The following is an 18820-nucleotide window of genomic DNA, read 5'->3' as shown; positions in this document are numbered from 1 at the left end:
TGAGCCTGCCTTTCCTTGAGTTACTTGTAAACTTTCTCTTTACTCCTATCCAGATTCAGCAAAGGGAAATCATGAAAGCCACAAACTGAATTTAGAAGCGCTGATTGATGAGGCAGGATAAAAATATCTAATTACCAGCAGTGTATTATAGCTCAGGGTAACTACGTAGGCGATATGATAGACGACACTCTTGATGATTTTTGTAGAAAAGGTTCAATAACTGTAGAACCATTTTGGAAAGATAATGGACAGTGTTTGAGATCGAGTTACTCTTAAGAACTAGAAGGAAAACCCTAGAAAATGTCCTCAGAAGAGTTTTATAAACTTGAGGTAGTTGGACAGAGAGAATCTTGCCCCCTGCTCCACTCTAGGTCCATAGCGTTCTTCAGTGAAGGAAAGTTTGTCTCTATTACTACCTTTTAGGACTCCAGTGAGGAATCTCTCAGTTAGAGCTGACAAAGCCACATTTTGTTCTGCCTCAGGACTGGCACTTCCCTCTCACCAACGCAATGAAAATCCTGTCACTGAGTAGGCAGCCACGGAATGACAGACATCTTCAATACCAGCCCCTTCTCCTGCAGCTTCAAACCATTGTAGACCAAGTGCCAGTTGTGTTTCTGTGTCCCTGGGGATATGTGAGTCTCCATGTATTTTATAAGCACCAAGGACACAGTGTACCCAGGCTCCCTGGGGAATTGCCTCATTCCAGGCAGGCAAAAGGGCAAACAGCAGGAGCCAGAAGTAACTTCTCTAGAGAATTCATTTCCAGTGTAGGAAGTACACCTGAGAATTATGTGCCACAGAGTTTATCCTTCTGTGTCTTTGAGGTCTCCCAAGAAAACACAGTGGCAGGAGTGAGTGTTTTGTGGGCTCCTGGCTGCATCTGGACTCTCGAATTGACACATTTATCTGCCAGAGCCACCCTCGGAAGAATCCCTGTGCCTGGTTCTGTCCAAGAAAGAAATATGTGTGGCATCTGGTATTTTGGCCCTTAACGTTGAAAATATGGTAGAGAACAGGGGCAAACTGCCCAACAACCCAAATTCCTTTGAGTTTCACTAGGGAGTGAGAGAACAGAAGAAAGTAAATCTTCATTCTTAGAAGTATTTCCTGAGTCAGTATGCTGATGGGAGTTGACTTGAGAGCAGGGTCCTGTTATATAGGGGTGTGGGTGGAAAACATATGAGATGAGGGCCAAAGGTGAGGTATCAAAACCATATTTTAATATTTATCCTGGATTCTTCAACAAAAACTTGATGAAGGTGGAGGATAAAGGACATAAAATGATACAGTGACTGTAAGTAGAATTAATTTATCTAATACACTTTAAACATGTCCCGCCAGCTTGATAGTTGAATGATAGCAACAGCTCTAAGTTGTAAACTCAGAAACCAACGATTTATGTGGACCAATCTGGTGAGCACATAGTGTTTCAGCTGTAGGTGTGCTGAGGCTTCTTTCAGCTCTAGAATTGACATCCTAGTGGAGTCCGAGCAGGGAATAAAGGAATTTAACTAAAAAACATTACAAATTGCAATTTAAATGTATAACTCGGGAAGTCGATATAAGTCCTTATATAAACAGTACTTTGATGTTTGGGGGTATCTGTAATTTAGGTAAGAAATACATGTGCTTTTGAAAGGATGAGAATACCCCTCATCTAGGCAACCATCTAAAAAATGAATGTAGACACACATGTAGACCAAACACCCATACATAGAAAATAAAAATAAAAGGGAAAAATAAATAAAAGCAAATTTCAAAACCTGCTTCCAGGTAATTTGAAAATTATAGCAAAGTTAATGAATGTTTGTTAGTTTGAATATGTTTGTTGTATAAATATACCAATAATTAATAAAATCTTCTAACTTTTATTTTCCACGTATTTTTTGTTCTAGGTGGGATCTTTGTCTCTCTAAAAAGGGGAGAAGTCTTAAGAAAAGGAAGGAGGTCAATAATAGTAGGAAATTTCTAAGAAATGGAATGAAATAATACTATTTTTATTCAAACCTCAATAAAAAACTGGATTCTCAGTTAGAGCAATGGTTTCAGTCTATGAATTTGTTTATGTAACTACATTAATACAGTTTCCTATGGTAATGTCATATGTCATAACTTCATTATATTGCTTTGACATTTGAATATATGTGAAAGATAATGAATTTCTTTTAATTGAAACAGGTTTATGTTTTGGGTTACCCAACAATTCCTTGAATGAGATTTTTAAATGTTTGTATTATGTTCACATCTAGAAGCGAGCCGCAGCAGCAGGAGGGCCCAGCCTACTGTGGGTGATCTGAACCTGGGAAGGTGGTCTTGGGTTGAATAAGAGCAGGCTGAGTGGCCATGGAAAGCAAGCCAGTAAGCTGGATCCCTCCATGGTCTCTGTTTCAGTTCCTGCCCTGACTTCCCTTCTTGATAGACTGTAACTTGCAAGATGAAATAAACCTCTCCACGTTCACTTTGGTCATAGTGTTTTCACCACAAATAGAAAGCAAACTAAAATACTAGAACAGAGCATTTTCATTTGCTAGTTGCTATGAGATCTGTGTTGTGAGAATGATTTGCTCTTTGAAACATGGATAGATTCTTTACTGTATAAGTTCTCTTCTGTGCCTGCATACTTCCAGAACAGCTTGTCAGAAAGCAAAATTGCCAGTTAGTACCTGCTCCTCAGTAAAACCAAATATTCGGTTTATTTTTCATTCCTTGTGAAAAAGTATTACCAACTCATTGTTGGGGGATTGTACAGTTACAGGTAAAGTCTTCAGAGACTTAGTAAGGATTTTGGAACTGTCATTATCATAAACATTTACAGAAAGCACACAGACCTAAAATTATAAATGCTGTTTTAGCTTTAGTATTCCTAAACAAACACAAAGATAATAGGGCTGTCAATTAAAAGCTCACTTAAATTTACTTAAATTTGAATTTTATATAAACACCTAATTAGATTTTAGTATACACATCTCTGAAGTATTGCAAGAGATACACACTTAAAAATTACTTATTTTCTTATAATTCAGATTTAAGTAGGCATTGTGTTTATATTTGTTCAATCTGACTGTGCTCAGTTGAGATGCAAAATTATAGAATGCAGTGCTCAGTGGTTCTTCTCCCCTCTGGCCTGACTGTGTTTCACTGTGAGCATTTTTATAAAAAATATGGAAATAGTTTTTTTATAAATATGCTCTTTATGCTTCTTACAAATATGTCTCTATTCATCTTTACCTATAATACATTTTTTATTCTCTAATTTTATGCAGGTTGTAACAACTTAATATACTGTCTTATACATTCCCTTTTAAAAATAAGTAATACCAGTAATTTATCAATAAGTAAAATGTAATTTTATTTTCAGGACAATATGGAAAATAGGTGGTAGAAGCTGCATTCAGCAGCACATACTTATCTTTGGTAGGCTGAGGGAAGAGGATTAAGAGCTTGAGGACTACATAATGAGATTGAGGTTGGCCTGTGCTACATGTGAGAACCTGAGTAAACAAATACGGGCAATATGATAGAGTGTGGGCCTGGAAATCAGGCAGAGTAGATTTCAAGTACAACTTTTCGCCCTCAAGAGCTCTGTGACTTTGCAAAGCCCTCACACCTTTCTTGTCTGGAAGGTGGGAGAACAGTATATGGGGCACCAAAGGGTACTGTGGGCAACAAGATAGTCAGAATTCTTCTGAATACCAAATCCACCGAGGGATGATTGATGTGCCCTGTTCTTCCTCGTGCATGGCTACTGACACAGACTTTAGGTTCAGTGATTGCCAGATGGCAATACAGCTCCAAGTAGAACACGTGGTGGTTGGAGTGGGGAGCCCCTACTTCTGTGGCTCTCCCTGTGTTGGCGGATTAGTCCTGCACTTGAAATGCAGCAGCCATGTTTTGAATGTTAGTATTAGTAGGCTTACTTTTTCTTGAGGAGTTTTCTTAAAATACTGCATTTTAAAAGTGATTTGTTTAAAACATATGAATGTCATGTAAGTGACGAATGTTATCTTTCTTTGACAGGACTCACCAATACGTTCTAAAGCTACAGAGTTCCTACTTGTTCAGATTGTGCTGACAGCTAGCTGTGATGAATGTATATTCTAGTCCATTTAATTTTAGACTTTATTTACATTGAGTTTAGTTTTCTTCATTGGTTTAATCTTGTATAGGTGTGCTGGTTATTTATTTATTTTTTTAAGTTTTTTTTAATCAACTTGACATAAACTAGGGTCATGTAAGTGGAGGAACTTTTCCTTGATTAATGATTAATGTGGGAGGGTCCAGCCCTCTGTGGGCTGTGCTACCCCTGTGCAGATAGTCATGGGTTGCATAAGAAAGCAAGCTGAGCCAGCCTTAAGAGCAAGAGAGTAAGCAGCATTCTGAGAGTAAGCCAAGAGAGTAAGCATGGCCTCTACTACAGTTTCTGTCTCCAGGTTCCTGCTTGAGTCTCTGCTCTGACTTCCTTCAGTGATGGATTTTGTTAGGGAAATATAAACCAAATAGACCCTGCTCTTCCCAAGTTGGTTATGGTCAGTGTTTTATCATTGCAACAAAGAGCAAAGTAGGAGATCAGGGAATGGTTTACATGGCAATTTTACCATTGAAAAGGGGGAAAAATGATGAGGTGAATTTTTCTCCTGTTGAGAGGCAGCATTTTGTAGTAGTTGAGCTCTGCACTCTGGAGCCAGACTGTGTATGTTCACAACTTGACTTCATACTGGTGATGTCAATTGAGGCAGGGGACTTACCCTGTGTCTGCTCCCTCTTGTTGTGTGTGAGTGGACCGTGAGGACTAAGAGAATAATTGAATAATGTGCTTTGAATGGTCCCCAGCATGCTGGGGGCTTTTTACTTACCTGTGTAATTGCACAGTTAGAATAATGTTGAGCTGTAAAAAGGGAAGGATAATTGAAAGGTGAGTAGGAGAATTAGTGTCAGTAGTTTGGAGGGAGTAGACTTGATTTTTTCATAGCCCCATAGTTCTGTTCTTACAAGTTTGTTTATAAATAGAAATGGATTTTTGGGATAGGGTATAGGGCATAGAAAAGAACAACTTTTTTTTAAAAGATATTATCCTGTTACAGTTGTTGATATATAAATCCCTTGGAAACCTCTGAAAGCTACGTTTTTATTTTAGGGACATCAGAGTGGGCCAACTGTGGAACTGCTTTCTGTTTGTTTTGTTTTAAATTTCTAAGTAATGCTCTTATCTGGAAACTGCTGTCTGTGGCTTGCCCCTGAGCTGTCTTCCTGATTGACACTTAGGGTAAGTGCTCTTTGGATGGGGAGCTGAGCTTCTGTTTCTCCATCACTGGCTTGTTGCTGAATGTGGGCAATAGTATTTATCTCAGTTGGGATCTGCTTTGCAGATTCTTCATAAGCCTGCTCGCCTCGGAGCATGTCCTGAACACTGCCCATATTTCTGAGTTTTCATAGGGTACTTGTATTGTCCAAGATTTTTTTGAGTATACCAATAGCATTTTTTCCTTTCAAAACCTTTTTCATGTTACTTATATCTAAATATACTCAGATTCAGAATATATAAGTAAATTAACAAGGGAAGTTAAGTTTATATTCTTTTATTTGATTTTTTTCATACAATGTATTTTGATCATGTTTTACCTCCTTCAGCTCTGCAAGTGAGCACACACACAGTCACACACAAAATCCACGAAACAAAAATCAAGCTAATAAACAAAAGACCAATAAGACCAAAAAATAAAAAAAAACCCAAACATCAAAACAAAGCAAAATGAATCAAAAAAGCACACAAAACCCATGAAGTTCATTTTGTTGAACCAGCTACTCCTGGGTATGTGGCCTGCCTTGAAGTGTAGTTGACATGCTCAGGGACAGTCCATTGAAGAAAACTAATATTTTTCTTTGCCAGGAGCCATCAGTTGCAAATAGCTTTGGTTACGTATGGGTCCCTGTGTCTCCTTCCCTCTTCTAGTTCTGTGACCCCGTCCAGCATGAGCCTGTGCAGACCTCGTGCATGCTGCCACTGTCTCTGTGAGCTGCTATCAGTCCTGTTGTGTTCGGAGGATGCTGTTTCCTTGGAGTCATCCATCCCCTCTGGCTCTTACAGTTTTTTTTTGCCTCCTCTTCTGCATAGATCCCTGAGCCTTGAGTGGGGAGGGCTTTGATGAAGACATACCATTTAAGACAGAGTGCTCCAAGGTCTCTCCCTTCTATTGTCCAGTTGTGGGTCTCTGTGTTAGTTACTGTCTACTGAAGGAAAAGCCTCTCATCTCAGGAAGAAGGTAGTTTTTGAAGGACTGATTGTGTAGAATGCACAGACCTCTGCATTTGATCTCCAGCAGCATGGAAATCAATCAATCAAAAGGGGTTATTTTTTTGAAAAGGGTATCTAATAATATGCTATTTTATGAAGATAATTCAAAATTCCTTGTAGCATTAGGATATTTGTGATTTATTTATAAGATCTCCCTGCAGCATTTGTAAACTAAAACTTGCCATGATATCCTTTTTATTTGTTGTAGAACACACAATAAGTGACTTTGTTCGCTGGGCAGTTGAGATTGAGATGCTAGGCGCATTTTTTATGGCCACATAGCTATTTTTATTTCAATTCTAGGTCTGAACCAGGGCCTTCTCTTGATACTGAGGAACTGTTTGAAGGAAGCACCAGTCTTTGTGATATCTTGCTCCTTGGAATGGAGCTGGTATTGTCAGAGTGACTTCCAAATAGGGATACAGAAAGTAAACACTGCCCTCTGTTATTGCCCAGAGCAAATTGCAGGCATTGGTGTTCTATGCAATTGTTTGACCACATTATGTATGGTAATCTAAGTGTAGTTTCCTGTAAAGAGGTGGTTGGGGCCAACTGGTGATTCTCAGAGTAATGACCTGGTTTTTCAAGACTAAGAATGAAGAACTTTTTTCTTTATTTTAATATATGTTGTAATATTTTGTATTTTAAGGTAGCATATAAAGTAATAACCTTCACTATGGCATTCTTGTGCATATGTCCTTATACTGTGTGATATTATTTGGTCAATAACACTTGTTATTTTTTGGTCAATAACAACTTGTACTTTTTAAAATGAGGAAGAATCATATAGACTCCTTTTGGTTCCGGACCAGTGACTGGCTCTCTCCTGGAGACACTGTTCTGAGGTAGTGAGGAGATCAAGCTGTGGAGGTAGCTGTGAAGAATAGCTAGGGATAAGGGTTGGAGATGGCCAATGACAGTGGATTTGCAAATTTGTGTCCACTATTTCAAGGGGCTTAGGGAAGGAAGTGTTACCTTAGTGCAGGACTTGTGTCAGTTGACACAATTGGGAACATTTGGGGGTTGGTGTTTTGTTTTGTATTGTATTTTTGTTTTGTTTTGTTTTGAGGGAGAACGTTATAGTCACGAGACATTTTGAAAACCTTTTAAAATGTAACACTGCTGTTTTTTAAAAATTTATTCAGTTTATAACCTCGTACTGTGGTGGTGTCATAGTATATTTTCAGTGGTGTGTGTATTGTCTTCCCAGTTAGTGCTGTGGGCACCTGGGGTAAGATAACAGCTTTTCAGTTTGTTCACAGGATTTCTTCAGTGTACACAAGTGAGCCCTCTTGTTCTGTGGTGTGAGGGTCTTGCTGTTAATTCAAGACACCAGTGGTCCATCTTGAGAGGCTCCTAAGGAAATGCTTTGGACACTTTGCCATCTTGTTTAGAACAGAACTTTCTTTCCTTCTTATTATTGCAAGTATTATAGAAAGTTTTAAAATGATTCCTTTACTGCATATGAAGAAAACTGTTAAACTTAAGTCAATATAATTTTAATAAAAGAATTATAGTAGCACCAAGCACTTTTTAGTCTTTCATTTATTATAACATAATGACTCTATTTTATTTCCTTTTTCCTCAGAGTTTCATTTTAGTTGGTGTTTTGAGTCATTATTGAGAACACTGAACTCTGAAAAAGATGCTAGAAACCATAGGTAAGACTTTTCTTCTTGTTTTTGTCAGAATTGAACATGCTCCCACTACTCTTTCAGTGTGCTGTGTTCTACATAGCTACAGTAACTTAGTTTAAGTTTTATTTATCCACTAGCATTGAACTAGACAGTGGATTTCTGTGTTTGTGAAAATGTATTCATGTGGTTATAAAAAACAAACCATTCATAATAAAAAATAAACATGTGAGATAGTCTATTAATTACAAGTTTTAATAAGCTTCATGGAAGCCCTGTTTTGTTTTATGAATACAGTCATGGCTTTTGAGTATCACTAGAAAGCTTAGCAGGAAGTTAGTACTGAAGCCTTCCTGTTAGTGCAGGTGAGGTGCTGCTGAGCGCTTGCTTCTGCCCGATAGGACTGTAGTCTATCTCTCAGATTCCATTTCAAAGAGTTTGATTTCTGCATGAGAATTTAGGCTGAGAGGTCTGGATTTCCCTTGCAATGTATTACTCTCTTTCCCAAACTGCAGTGTAGTTTTAGAAACGATTATAGAAAGTTGTCAGGCGTGGCACACGCTGCAGAATCTGACACGTCAGCATTTGCCTTCTCCAGGTCGCTCTTGGGAGACAGTACTGAAGGGCATGTGCACTTCACTCTGGCACTAGGACAATGCCTCAGCAGTTGCCAGTTTTGAGGGATTAGGACAATAAAGGGAAAAAAGAGCTGTTCGTGACATTGGACTTTTGATTCTGTTCCTACTCAGGTCATAAAATTCTGTGTGGATACATTTTCCATGCCCCATTCCGTGTTGAAATCCTGGGCCATAAAAAGTGTTGGAACATAGGCAAGTTCCTTATAATACAGGAGAAGGAAAGGGAAAGTATGGCTTCCATTAGACCATTGCTTTCTGGATTTTATTGTCAGAAGTTACTAGTTATAAAGTAACACACCTTTTAAAAATTAATGTAGATATTAGTAATGGATTTGTGTTCTGAGTTACCATGGAAAACAGGACACAGAACAAACAAAATTTTCATGTGTATCTTTATCATTCTTTGCTTAGAATTTCTGCAGGAACAATATTGTTTATTTCAGCTTGTTTGTGTGTATGTACTCATTATCGGTATGATTTTGTGTTTAATTACCCAGTATCTGTGGAATGCCAGATGTGGTGCTACAAGTACTGTCTCTGGTGATCCCTCTTTTTCTGATTACTGTGATTGGCAATAGATGCATATGCTGTCGTCATGACTGGGTTGTGACACATTTGAACAATCTCCATTTGAAAAAACAAATTTGACTCAAAAATTGTAACAACCTATGTTTGTATAATTCAAGGGTGTGTTGAAGTTCACTGGTGAGAAAGCATGTATGTAGGTTGTTAGGACTATTGGGCATACTGTGATAATACTCTCTTCTGTAACATATCTGATTTGTAATATGTTTAATAGTAATTTGAATTATATTGGTTGGGAGCATTTGTAAATATGCTATTTAATTTTAGGGTAGAGCATTCCAAAGGTTGAAACAGTACTTTTGAAATATCTATTATTTAATATTCCTAAGTTATCCAGTATAGAATATTTTTTAATACATGAAATTATTATATTTTGGAGATGATTCATCAGCAGCATTCACATCCACTTATTAATGGGTTAATTATCCATTTTTTCTTATGTGTAAATATAATTTCATATATCCTTTTTTTTAGAAGAGATTTAGATTTTTAAGGCCATGCAAGGCTTTATGTGATTTTCACAAGAGCTGAAACATCTGGCCCTGAGTTCAGTTACTCATCATTTGCGTCAGTTTCTGTGACTTTACAACTGTTTGCCTAAGTGTGTACTATATACCCTGTTCCTGCTCTTAAGTGAATTTCATTGTAAGAGATGTAAAGGCTTACAGTGAGAGGTTGTGGTCTCCCTTTAGGTACTAATTCTATTGAAGCAGCTGGATTGTTTTGAAGCATATGTAAATACGCTACTTAATTTTGAGAAAAATATTTAAACATTAAAAGAGTGTCCCTGTACTGAATTAAAAATATGTACTGTTGTATAGTTTTGCACTCAGTTAAAATATGACAAGGCTAGGCACTTAGGAGGAATTGTTTTAGGATTTCTAAAGGCGCAGCGTCTGTCTTCATAGATTTGACAAGTCTTTTGAATCCTGTTATTGACTGGTGATTCTCTTTGGAACAGACAAAACCAGAGCCCTGCAGGCAGCAGAGCGCTTGCAGAACAAGCTCAAGGAACGTGGGGATGTTGCAAATGAAGACAAATTGAGCCTCCTGAAGTCTGTTCTGCAGAGCCCACTCTTCAGTCAGATTCTGAACCTTCAGACTTCTCTACAGCAGCTGAAAGACCAGGTAGGATGTCATCCCCCAAGATGGCCCTCATGATGTGTCCTAAAGAGCTTGTGAAAAAGGCTTGTGCTCTTCCAAAGGCTGGCTTGTCTATGCATTAATAAATAATGAAGTCACTTAATCCACTCACAGATATTTAGACTCACTGTGGCTTTTTCCCTGCTAGTTATTTTTGTCCCCGTTGTTGTGGATGATGTGACATTATGTTGAAAGCTTGTGTGGATGCTTAGACACGAGCTCCTACAGGAGGAAGGCTGATGAAAATGTTTGGGCTGGGTGGCTGCAGAATTGGTTTTCATCATCACTGAGCCCTGTTGTTATGTGATCTTGCTCATTCAGATTCAGACATCCAGTACAGCTACAGGATTTCAGAGCAGCACGAATTTGTATGTTTAATCGTGTGTGTGAGGAAAGGAAGTCACCTCTATTTTGACAGCAAAAGGATAATTACATTGTCATCAGTTAAAGGAACTGCAATTCTCACTTCTTAAGAGTGTGCAAGTAGCACTTGCTTCCATGACAGCATCAGATGGTGATAAACATTAGGATTTCTAAATGTAACACCACGTTTTTATTCTCTGTAAAAATTATGAACATTAAAAAGTTTGAACATTTATATTAAAACTGAAAGCGTATCACATGACAGAATGAAAACCAAAGTCAGATGTTCTTTGAACTTACTTAATTTAATCACCATTTCACAGGTTTTAAAAATATTTTTAAAACAGTTCTTATCCTCTCAAGGTTTGAAGTCAATTTAATTATGTTCTCAGGTTTTTAGAATTAATTTAATGGTTATGGATGACTTGCCAGCAAATATTCTGCCTTAAAAGGATAAAAGTAAAACTTAAAAACTAGTTTCATAATTCAGTGAATGAACAATTCTAACAAGATGGATGTTCCAGATGCCAAGAGATAGAGAGTAGGGGAGCACGCTTATTGTTCTCCAACCTAACCCAGATTCTGGTATGCTTTTGAAATTCCCCAGAAATAAAAATCTTCAGAAATATTGTTTTATTGGGCTGAGGAGATAGATCAGTCAACAGAGTGTCCCATCTCCAGGACTCTGTATGAACAAGCAAACACATGAAAACAACAGCCACAGACAAGCTGGGTGTGAGTGCTAGGGAGAAAGAAACAAAGGATCCTGCATGTACATACACCTGAACATGGTAATGTGTAGACACACACATACAACCCCACCAACTATTTTCTGTTGTAAATTTCAGCTTAATTATTTAAAAAGTCATGGTTGTACAATTAAAAAAGAGTTTTTGTTGTAGGTATGTGTTTCTCCTCTTGATAAGTTATTGGAAAGATTGATTTTTCAATATTAATGGATTAGCAAGCTTTTGGAGAAATTAGTGTCTAGAATGTAAACATAAATATGGTATGAGAAATTACCTGCTTTTTTTTTCATTTCCAGAGTGTAAGGAAATTGAGCAGAGGTCTTCTTAGTGTACTGTGTGAGCACATAGTTGAAATGAAGGGGGAATTAAATCCTGTACCCAGTGTTAAAATAAACTAGTAGTCAAGCGAAGTAGTTGGATCTCTGTCTACTAGTCAGCCTTCTGCAGGGAAGAGGGTTTGTGTCCACTGTGTCTGATGAAAGGACTCCAGTGGCCTAGAGGCTACACTGGTTCTGCTGTTTCTTTTTCTTGCTTTTTTCTTTCTTAATATTTATTTATTCAATGTTTACATGTATTGTTCTGAATATATTATATGGACCACACATATTCAGATGCACCACAAAGGCCAGAAGAGTTTTATGAGGTTATGAGCTGCCAATTATGGGTACTGGGAACAGAATCTGGGTCCTCTGCAGGAACAAAAATGGCTTTTAACCACTGACCCATCTCTCCAGCCCCAACAGTGCTGCTTCTTATAAAAACAAATCTAAAATGTGAGACTATTTCTCAGCATATTTTAAAAAATATGGGAAAAAATAAGGTTTGGGTTTATCAGTCAACAAGAACAAAAACAAACAACAACAACAAAAAAATGAAGACAGAAAATATGTTACTGGGAGTTGGTTAGAAAGGTCTGAGGATTGAAGATGCTAACACTCGAAGTGAACTTGAGGAAGTGTGTAAGACAAATCCTGGAGACTTAGAATTAAACAGTGGACTCCGGGATTTTAAACCAGGTGTCTGAGGAGAGGTCAGTGTCCCTTGGTACTGCTCTCTAAGGAAGCACAAATTGAAAGATTCTGAGCATGACAAAGCAAACAGATCCCTGTTTTAACTGACAAAATGAAGAGCATTTCCTGGGATGACATGGAAATAGCCATCAAACAGCATGAATTCTACACATTGAGTACGGGAGAGAGGTGGCTGTGGAGCTGAGAAACAAGTAGTCATGACCACTCTGCACATCTGCAATTCTAGGATGCAAAGGTGAACACTGAAAGAGTAAGAACTATGTGCTTTCACTAGATAATATGCACCAAGGCAGTAAAGAGCTTGCTATATAAATGTAGGAACCAGAAATTGATCCCCAGAATGCATATAAAAAGATCAGTCATATTGGGAGGCACTTATAATCCAAGCCTGGGGAGGCAGACACAGGCAGAATCTTGCAGCTCGCCAGCCAGCCAGCCAGCCTGGGCTAATCACTGTGCTCAGGCCAGTGAGAGACCTGTCTCCAAGAACAAAGTAGATTGCTACTAAACTGGACATTCAAAGTGGATCTCTGGTCTCCACATGTATGTGTTTTAGAATATACTTACACACATCAGTATATATGTACACACAAATTATATGACAATCTTAGGCATTTGTTTCTAACACTCAACTCAAAAGAAAGCACATTACCACAATCCAGGTGTTTTTATGTATATATGTATGTATGTATGTATGTATGTATTTTTGGTTTTTCAAGACAGGGTTTCTTTGTATAGTTTTGGTGCCTGTCCTGGATCTCGCTCTGTAGACCAGGCTGGCCTTGAACTCACAGAGATACGCCTGGCTCTGCCTCCCAAGTGTTGGGATTAAAGGCATGAGCCACCACCACCTGGCTCAGGTGTCCTTTTATAGATAACAATTCATGCTTTTTCCCCTGAAATCAAGTCAATATCTTACATGAATGAATAGTTTATTTCCTGAGACCCAGTTGTAAAGTTAAAGAGCAGAAACAACATATGCCCAATCAGGAGACGCACGTGTGGCTACAAGTTAATTTAGGTGATGAGAAAGTGTCTCAGCAGTTACAACTACTTGCCATTCTTCCAGAGAACCCAATTTAGTTACCAGCACCCATTCATAACTAAAGTAACTACAGCTACAGGAGATCCAATGTATTCTCCTGGCCTCTGTATGAACATATATGGTGTACATTCACATAACCATACACATAAATTGTTTCTAAGTGGAAATATGATGTACCTCTAAGGCTGTGTGGGGCTACACGATTCACATGAAGCCTGCTGGGAAATCTATTGAGTATTGTAGGGAATTTCCCATTCTATGACCAATTATTGCCTGCTGTGATTTTTACTACTTATGTAGGAAAATCTGTGATACTGTAGAGGATACTGAGACAGATTATTCCATAGGGATGTAGGCTTATTTAACTCTATAGACAGATCAACAGAAGACAGTGTGGACAGAGCTCAGAGAAGTGTTCAGGTTCCAGCACCAGAAATAGATAGCATGATGGGGATTCTGAAGAGAGAAAAATCAGGCTGCACATGGATCTTCTTACACATTTATGAGGATAGGGGATGTTTTGTGGAACAGTTCTGCAGTCTGTTGAAATCTCAGGCAGGAGGCAGGGTGCGGGATGGGAGCAGGATGTGTGTCCATCAATACCTCCTTTGATATAAACCTACTTCTTAGGTACCAGGAAGTCTACTAACTAGGGACTCACATGTCTTAGTAAGTAGGCATCCGTGAAAGGTGGGAAGTATTGCAGAATATTGTGTCCTGAGCAGCCGCTGGACTCTACATTACATTCTTACAATACATGTTCAAGGTGAAGTTGTGAGGGCCTTGAATTCTGCTGCCATGTCTTAGATAGATTGGAACTTGTGTTTCCTGGGCCATTTGTCCTGTAGAAGAGAAACTAGTAGAAAAGGAGGGAGATGGGTAGCTGTGCCCTGTTTATCACAGTGGCCCAAAAGGTAAGTGATACATTTATAATGCAGAGCTACAAGTAGATGGTGGTTTCTTCATTGCCTTTTGGGTCTGCAACCTGTTTTAGATCTCTGGTTTGTTTCTTTTAAGGATAGACTTGATGCTTGTGCATCTCTCAAAAGTTGGTGTCTTTTCCCAGGAGTTTGAAATTTTGGATTTGCATATGTATTCTGTGAAGTTTCTCCAGTCTAGTATAGGTGCATGCTATCTTTACCAATTCCTTTTACTTACCAGTTTCTAAGTCCTGGTCCTTCTTATTTTTTATATGAGTCTAGTAAAATTTCAATAATTATATTATTTTCTATTTTAAAATTTAATTATAAATTTCTAGACATTATTATGTTAGATTTAAGAATACTAATTTGTGAATGTTTATAATTTAATAATGTGAAGAATAAAATTTTTTCATGCTTTTAATCCAGTGACCATACAAATTGCCCTTTGCTAGTTTTAATTTGTTACCTTATACCTATCTTATGTTTTCAGTGTACAATTTCATATGCACAGTAGGTGGAAATTACTGCTTGCATCTTTTTTTACTATTGCCAGCCCCTCCCCCATGCCCAATATCATTCTCTGTCTTTTAGAAAAGCAGAGGAAGTGAATAATTGAAAAGCTCGAGGTGTATATGGCATACTGAAGAACATGATCATATTGTTGCATTAATGACAGATGCTGACATGCCTTGTTGAATTAAACCTACAATTTTTTCCCCTCCAATCCTTCTCATTACTTCTATTCAATGATGTTTAATTTTTCCAATTTGCTTCTACAGTATTAAGATTGCCCTTAGAAATCAAACTGTTTCCCTTTGGCGAATTAAACACTTGACAGGTGTGTAACTGAGAGGGCAAAGAAGCCGTGCCCTGAAGGGATGTGCTATTTAAATATTGTCAAAAATATTAGCAGGTCTGAGAGTATAATTGATGCCTCTGTTTAACTCCGCCACATTGTGTATTGTTCTAACGCCAGCTAAAAGGATGTATGCTATTAAACCTGAATAATCTCTAATCGCTCCAGCTCATTTCCTATTGCATGATTCTTGTTTAAGTGAAAAGGAACTGCGACTGTGTGTCAATGATCTGTCAAATGCAGGTTCTCAAGAAGTGTCCTCACTGTCACCTAGTCATCACAGCTATTAACTACAGGATTTAATGCGTATTCATGAAAAAATCTAGCTATTGTGGCAGAAATAAACACGTTAGCCGTTTAATAATAGAAACTTGTCAGCCTTGAGGATATCGGATTTGCATATTTATTCGGTGAGGTTGCTCCAGTCCAGTATAGATGTGGATGGTGCTTTCCTGATAATTAATTGCCTTACTTTATGAATGACCATGGGCACTAAATCAGTCCCCTATGCTACTTGTAGGAACACTATGAATTAAAATTATTAATTTTAAATAGAAATTGAGGACCAGGACTTAGAAACTGGCATTGGCAAGATTATTTTTAAACCATGGCAACAGAGACTAATTCTAAGATTGGAGAAATGGTATGGCTAGCTCAGGTTACCAAGCATGCTTCTCTGGGAAATGAGCCTTGGGCCAGGAATGTAGGGGGCACATGTTAGGGATCTTGTTAGTGTCTGTGGCATATGGCATTCTGCTGCAGTAGTGGTTAATATATCGAGAATCCTAGTTCATCCATCCCCACTTTCAAAAACATGTTGGAGCACACGTTTTATTTAGATGTGTTATGTATATGTAGATAACCTAAGATAGACTTCTCTTTGAAATTTAAAATATCTTTTGGAATAACTGAAGAGATGCTCGGCTTTACATGGGATTAGAGTTGGCAGTTAGAGCAGTTTTATCATTTACAAAATCACTTTCATTTTTGAAGTGCCATCTGCATGCTGTAACATTGTTTGTACATGTTTCTGTATTTGTAAGTTTTACCTGTTTACATTCTGAACCACTCCTATGACAAACAAATGGAACAGTGGACAGCAGTGAACACAAATCCACACACACTAAAAATATAGGTAACCCGTGGACACCTAAGGACCTTGGTTTATAAAGCCCATATCATTGTATTTCAGTTCCTGCAGGTTGGGGCAAAACCAAACCAAATGACATAAGAACTGGGGTTATAAACTTCTTATTGTGAGACATTCATTGAATTAAAAATTTCCATGGCAATGTGAGTTTTTAGCACAGTAATGGTTTTATAAAGCATTTATAGGCATTTATGCTGTCTTTTTGAATATGTAAAATCAATGAAAACCAAGTAAATAATAAGATAGAGTTCTTACTATCTCAAGGGGAAAACAGAACACAGAAAAACAAGGTGGCGAGTGTTATAATGGAAAGTATTACTTAGCTTTGACTAAAGGAGTAGTCCCCACTACAAGGGACAATATTTAAGATGGATCATGAAAAATGAGTACTTTTTGCACAAGTGGGGGAACAATTTCAGATGGAAGGAAAAATAATTACATGTGTAAAGAGTGCTTTTTTATTATTTCTTTTTTAATTTTATAATTTAATTTTACATATCCGCCATTGATTCCCTTGATCTCCCTCCTCCCGCCCCCACCACACCCTTCCCCGCCTTCCCCCCAGCACACCCCCATTCCCATTTCCTCCAGGGCAAAGACTCCCCTGGGGATTGGGTTCAACCTGGTAGACTCAGTCCAGGCAGGTCCAGTCCCCTCCTCCCAGGCTGAGCCAAGTGTCCCTGTTTAGGCCCCAGGTTCCAAACAGCCAGTTTTTAAAATGGTGTAGATTTTGGGAAAGTCATTACATACTGATCAGTGCCTAGCACAGGCTTGTCCTCCCCCACTTAGAACTGCTGGGCTTATTAGTCTGCAGGGCCCAGATTGAGAAGCTCTTTTACAGAAGAGCCACATCCACACCTTCATTTTCCAAGGTCCCGTCATAATAAAATCTTGGAGAGAATAGGGACACAGGAGACATATTTCAGCATAGTAAAGTCAATCCATAGGAAGCACACATTCAACATCATCTCAAAAGGAGAAAAACCCAAAATCAGGAATAGGACAATGGTAGCTACTCTCCTCCTTCCTATGCAGCATAGTACTTGAAGTGAGAGCTAGTGCAGTAAGAAGTGAAGGAGATAAGAGGGATACAAATTAGAAAGGAAGGCAACCAAAGTTTCCTAATTAGCAGACATACTATACATAAGAACCTAAGTGCTCCAGCAGAAATGTCTACTTTTTTGTGGTCTTAGCCATAACAAAATCAAGGTAAGAGTTTTAGTAACATTTTGAATGTAATTTTAAAATATATGAATTGTGCTCCAAAGGAATGCTGCTTTTCATATTCCTGATGATAAGAATACATCATCACGTCCTAATTTAGTAGTGGCCTTCCTTATGAAGGATACATGAAGTCACACTAGGGATAAAGGTAAATGCTGCGTGTGCACCATATAGACTCGTCGCTTTGGTTGTCGGGCATGAGCAGAGTCATGCCTGAAGAGTCTACTCTGTACATAGATATCTGTAAAACTGAGGAGTCAAGTTCTTACCCAGATGTGGAGACACGGCACCTTTAAGTCACAGCATCATGAGCTCTAATAACTTCTTACGCTTTGGATTGATGGAAAGATGCCATCTGGGGCGACAACTCAGGGGACAGAGCACTTGCTTCTCAACTGTGAGGACCTGACTTTGGATCCGCCAAACCTTCACACAACCTGGATACGGTAAAATGTGTCTCAGTCTCAGTGTTTCTGAGGAGGTAGAAGGTGAAGACAGGAGAAGCCCAAACAGCGCGCACACACACACACACACACACACACACACACACACACTTTTTTTACAAAAGAGGGATGAGAAATTTTGGTACTTGGGCATCTAAAATCTTTTAGTATGGGGTAGGGGCAGGGAGGCAGGTGTGTGTATATGCCATGGCATATGTGGAGAGGTCAGAAGAGAACTTTGTGAAATCAGATCTTTCCTTCCATCTTTATGTGTTTTGAGTATTTGATTCATGTTACTAGATGTGAGTGACAAAAATGTCCCCACTCTCTTGCTGGCCCTGATACATACAAATACACACACACACACACACACACACACACACACACACACACACACACGTACGCACGCACGCACGCACGCACGCACGCACATGCACATGCACATGTACACAGAATTTGTTATTGTGTAGGAAATGGACATGGGCGTGTGTGAAGGTCAGAGGACAACTTTGTGGAGTCAGTTCTCTCCTTCCATCTTTATGTGTTTTGAGTATTTGATTCATGTTACTAGATGTGAGTGACAAAAATGTCCTCACTCTCTTGCTGGCCCTGATACATACATACAAACACGCACGCACGCATGCACGCACGCACATGCACATGCACACAGAATTTGTTATTGTGTAGGAAATGGACATGGGCGTGTGTGAAGGTCAGAGGACAACTTTGTGGAGTTAGTTC

The 18820-nt window shown here is 38.6% G+C and overlaps 1 protein-coding gene across 25 annotated transcripts in view; it reads left to right on the top strand.

The window, feature by feature from the left end:
* Positions 1 to 18820, top strand: part of Mpdz (multiple PDZ domain crumbs cell polarity complex component) — a 158926-nt gene that overhangs the window by 14518 nt on the left and 125588 nt on the right. For 24 of the 25 annotated variants that reach the window (XM_076564433.1, XM_076564431.1, XM_076564428.1 and 21 more), the window contains exons 2-3: positions 7884 to 7956; positions 10114 to 10280. In XM_076564433.1, coding sequence (XP_076420548.1) covers positions 7941 to 7956; positions 10114 to 10280 — 183 coding nt within the window. In that variant the 5' untranslated portion in view covers positions 7884 to 7940. Of the gene's footprint in view, positions 1 to 5216; positions 5267 to 7883; positions 7957 to 10113; positions 10281 to 18820 lie in introns of those variants that run through there. The other variant, XM_076564409.1, reaches the window with a different exon arrangement.

This window comes from Peromyscus maniculatus, chromosome 2, assembly GCF_049852395.1.
Source record: "Peromyscus maniculatus bairdii isolate BWxNUB_F1_BW_parent chromosome 2, HU_Pman_BW_mat_3.1, whole genome shotgun sequence".
Lineage (NCBI taxonomy): Eukaryota > Metazoa > Chordata > Mammalia > Rodentia > Cricetidae > Peromyscus > Peromyscus maniculatus.
This window is presented reverse-complemented; position numbering and strand designations above follow the sequence as displayed.